At 48.1% G+C, this 5,000-nt stretch overlaps 1 protein-coding gene across 1 annotated transcript in view; it reads right to left on the reverse strand.

The window, feature by feature from the left end:
- LOC311363244 (ephrin type-A receptor 5-like) overlaps positions 1-4,784 on the reverse strand; it is a gene marked incomplete at both ends in the record, with an annotated part of 15,889 nt that extends 11,105 nt beyond the window's left edge. The window contains 3 exons of the mRNA XM_084483215.1: positions 189-307; positions 2,092-2,156; positions 4,694-4,784. Coding sequence (XP_084339341.1) covers positions 189-307; positions 2,092-2,156; positions 4,694-4,784 — 275 coding nt within the window. The remainder of the gene's footprint in view (positions 1-188; positions 308-2,091; positions 2,157-4,693) is intronic.
- Between the last annotated feature and the right edge of the window lie 216 nt (positions 4,785-5,000).

Here is a 5,000-nt window from a genome sequence, read left to right on the forward strand (position 1 = left end):
CACCCAAACACACACACACACACACACACACACACACACACACACACACACACACACACACACACACACACACACACACACACACACACCCCTTCATTCATCTCCACCTCAGCACTACCTCCTTCTTCACCCCCATAAATACCACCACCACCTCAGAACTTACTCCACACCTCCATCACCATCCCCACCTCCACCACCTCAGCACTACCTCCATCACTTTCTTCATCTTCACCGCCAGAACCCTCACCACCACCATAGCACTAACTCCATCACCTCCATCAACTTCGCCAAGCCCCAGAATGAATCCCTGAGCAGGGGGATGGAAGAACCACCAGAACGTCCATCAGAAGCTCCAGAAGCACCAGCTCAGCACTGCTGGCTAACCCTAACCCTAACCCTAACCGAGACCGGAGATCAAATGCTCCTGCAACCAACGTCCCTGAGGTACACAAACCAAGCGCTCCCAAACGGGGTCTCTCTGTCAGGTAGCCGAGAGGTGAAAGCATGAATCAATTAACTTGATTTCTTAACAGACATTTTCAGAAAGATACACTTCATGCTAAAACGAACAAACTCTGGTAATGCTTATTCCCTGATTAGCCCTCACACAGGGAATACTCTGAATGGAAAACTCCACTCCTAGGTTGGGGATCATATATTCCATGGTGATTTCAATACCTAATTCATAAATTCTATCTGATGTACTAATGAACTCAGAGTGTGGAGGTGAAAATCACCTTTGACTTCAGATTGAGAGACACTGTCACCTGTCAAGGCAAGGAGATCCCAACCACTGCTAGGAAGCACATGGGATTCTTCCTGCTGTGGTCTCACTACAGAGCCAGGAGGGCTCAGCGGGGGCGTCCAGAGGGGTGCAGGTTTGATCTTCCAGAAGTGCTAAAGAGTCCTTGTGCAAGACATCATGTCATGCTGAGCCGGTGGTGGATGCCACTCAAGGATATCGAATTATTCGGTTAGTCCAACTATAATTGGATTATTAAGATGCATGTATACACCTTAGTCAAACTAAAATTCCACAGGGTTGGGTTTCTCATAGTCAGATTAAGACCCCTAGATTAGTTGATTGAAAGTCGCATTAAGTGTGCATGTTTACAGTCAATCTAATTGGAATTGGATTTTGCGTTCTGCGCATGCTCGAGATCGGGCCGTGAGCCGGAAGTAGGAGAAGGTAGTCGTCTCGTTGTCACCGTCAGAAAACGAGAAACGGTGATTTATTTAAAAAGGTGGCGCAGAAGATGGAGGAAGCCGGTGTCGTGCCAATGTAGACTAGTTACCCCCTATATGCATTCAGTACACACTACGCTTCGATTTCACCCAAGGCTTAATAGTACATGTTTTTCTAAATGTTGGTCATCAACGAGGTTGTAAAGTAGTAACGTTTTTTTACGATCTTTATTCATTCATTGTGCCATGGCCGAACTGACGGAATATTCTCTGATATTATGAATCTTAAAGACTGCGTCTGGTTTTTCGACTCTGGTACTTCCACAACAAGTGAAGACTCGTAGTGGGGTTTATCTCGCCCATGGGGGAGAAGGAATTGGGGGAAAGGAACTTTGGCTTTGACGTCCAGATTGAACCGCGACATGGAGGAGAAAGGGATTGTTGTTGTATGCAGACTCCTGCTGCCGGAGGGAGTCCGCATACGACCGAGAGGTTGGAAAAATGGAGCGTGGGAGAAATGACATGGACCCGGAGTAATATAATTATATATAACATATATAATAACATGATCAGACAATGCAGTTGTCTAATTGAGGAGCATAGTTGAACTCTGGCTTTAATCGGATTAAGCTGTGCTTAATCCGATGAATCAGAACGTCCGATGTAAATGTTCGGATTGTGAGGTTGTGGTGTAAAGTCGTTCAAGGTATGGCTGCAGGGAATTTGGAGGTGAAATAGGAATCCTGTTATGCAGCACACCACAATCAATTATGTGGAAAACTGTCCCAGATTGACAGGCAGGTTGTCACAATGGAGAGGCAAAGGTTTAAATTCCGTGTCTAGCTGTGGAATAAGTGAATGAGCCTGAATGGCACATTGGGAAGGACATGTCGATGCAGCACTCACCCCGTTCTTTGGATACGCCACCCAACCAAGGTCCCCCGTCACAGAGCGCGAGTCCAGGAGGTTCACTGTCAAACACAAAGTCACAACAGAGCTGAGGAATAGCGTAAGATTCAAATGTTGTACGACCTAGCATGTTGGATACTGTACACGTTATGCAGGTTATGATTGAGTAGGAGTTTGGATCCCAATCCTAGATTAGCTTTTTGGGCCAGGGGCCAGACATTCACCTGGCCTTTCTATCAACGCCTTCCAGCTGTTTAATCATGCTGGCCCTTTGGAACCGTCTCGCTCAACTCAATGGTTCACATGGATGGGTTGATTGTTTTTAGCAGCACCTAAAAACTGTTTTCTATAGAATAGCCCATGCAGGAGGCATTCAGTCTTCATCTCCATTGATATGTCCTGGTTTCCCCCCAACTAACCAAAATGACCTTTATGGCTCTGGTCAGGTTCAACACACACACACACACACACACACACACACACACACACACACACACACACACACACACACACACACACACACACACACACACACACACACACACACACACACACACACACAGCGCTGTGTGGTAAACGATGTGTACAGTGGCCTGCTGGGCTTACTGGCGGCGTGACGTCCTTGGCACACAGAGCCAGGGTACGGCGTGCTGTAAAACACACCGCCCATTACCATGGACATCCATGTTCTCTGAACACACACACACACACACACACACACACACACCTCGCCTTGCAAGGATTTCTCAACTCTGCAGAGAATAATATAATATATCCTCAGGAGGTGATTAGAAGTCTAATTAGGCCATAAAGAATAGATATGTGAAGCTGAACTAGATCTGGCCCTCTCCTCCTCCCTCCACGTTTCAATCACTTTCTACTTTAGGAATACACCACAACAGTGAACGTCCAAATGTTCTTTCAGGCCTTTCGCAACTGAACATGCGTTGAACCAAATGATTCATCCTCGATCCAAGACCGGAATTAAAATCATCCCAATCGCTCACAGACCAGTGAAATAGTTTTGAAAAGCAGAAGGAAGTTTTTGCCAACAAATGGATCAATTATATAATAAAAAGTCTTCGGGTCAGTTGGTTTGGCAGCGTCGTGCCTCAGCCGTCTTCATCAGGGATAAAGACCGTCAACCAAAAACCTCCTCACGAGGACACATTTATCATCAATCAATAAGCTACAGAAAATAGCGCTCAATTTATCTTGAACATTTATGAAGAACATTTTTATCTATGTATCACTATTTTGTTAATAATGTCTGACAGCAAGAAATTACAGCGTTTCGACGGCGCCTGCCTCTTTATTGACTTAAAATAAGCTTATTAAGGAGGATCCACTAGAATGATCTACACGCAGTTCCCTGAGAAAGGAAGGGAAGTCGACAACGGGAAAGCACTTGACAGCTCATCTAGTGCATTGGAGAGAAAGGGCTCCGGTACAGGACCGTTATGTCTAGGGGTCACAACGGCAGTGTTGCCCGATCACTGGGATCTTTTTCTTACGAAACAACACGACATAAAACACATCAGGGGTAAATGATTGATGCCTCGAGGCTATTTATAGCTACAGGAAAGACAATGGAGTAAAGAATGTGGTGAGACTGCGGAGTCGGACCATTGTTGAATGAAACATGTTCAATCTGCGACATTGTAAAATGCATTTCATTGCACGAATAAACCGATTTTCTGATGGTGTGGTTGGAGCAAGCACGCAATAAAGAGTTGAGGTGACGCGTAAAGCGCAGTTGTGATCTGCGCTCTCTAGTGTGAGTTGGTCGATGGACAGTTGGGGACTAACGGAGCATTTGGAGACAATCAGACCAGACTGGTGGAGCTGCGCTACAATAAAGTGCGCGCTCCGGGCCCGGGCCGTGCGCCATAACAGACCCAGACAAAGGCGTTTATTTCAAGCCGTTTAAATATTGTTCAGAGAGCGGAGCACAGAGCGGGAGACTAGGGGAACCCACCAGGGAACCGTCTGAACCACTCCATCCTCCTCGGCCGGTTCAGCTCCAGCTGCCCGCGGCGGGTTGACAGTCTGGGCCAGGAGCACATCGACCTCACAGTGTATTGACGCATGGTTTTTATTTATTAATGGCTGCATATTGAGTTGGTCATGTGTTCATCAGGGGTGACGGGTTAACATGATGTCATGCGTCTGGAGGAGCCTCGGAGTTTGGGTCTGGATCGCAGCGCAGCCACAGAACGCAGCGCGCTGTAACTCGTCATGTGCGCGATACGGCCGAGGGATGAACCGTCCAAACAGCCGTTTATCAGGTGTCAGTAGTCATCCTCCAGTCATGATCTGAGGAACTAAATCGCATTCGTCACCGTTGTCTGTCAAACGGAGTCGGTGCTTTTGTCCAAGCCGAGCGATCTTTGTCAGCATCGGGGGTGAATCTCAGGTCCAACCCCACGGTCGTGGGCTCCGAACCCAAAAGGACACTCGTAATTTGGCGTCTGCGGTGTGTGTGTGTGTGTGTGTGTGTGTGTGTGTGTGTGTGTGTGTGTGTGTGTGTGTGTGTGTGTGTGTGTGTGTGTGTGTGTGTGTGTGTGTGTGTGTGTGTGTGTGTGTGTGTGTGTGTTACCTTGATTCGCAGGGATGCACCAAGCTCCGAGCACCGCTAGACTCCAGACCGTCCACAGCCCCATCCACACACAGCTCCGCGGGGATCGCATGGCTCATCCGCTTAATCCCAAAGAACGGTCAGCAAAGATCTGTGATCGGTAAGGAAATCATCTGCCTGGTTATTCCGCTCGGCCGATCGAACCGCATGTGTGCCGTGGCAAGGCTGAGCGGACCTGAGCGCCCGCTTTGGAGAGGCGGGCGCGGCACGGCGGGGTGCCAATCTGAGCACTGGGGGGCGGAGTGAACGAGCGACGCCCTCCAATCAG

Source organism: Micromesistius poutassou (assembly GCF_964030765.1).
Source record: "Micromesistius poutassou genome assembly, chromosome: 18".
Lineage (NCBI taxonomy): Eukaryota > Metazoa > Chordata > Actinopteri > Gadiformes > Gadidae > Micromesistius > Micromesistius poutassou.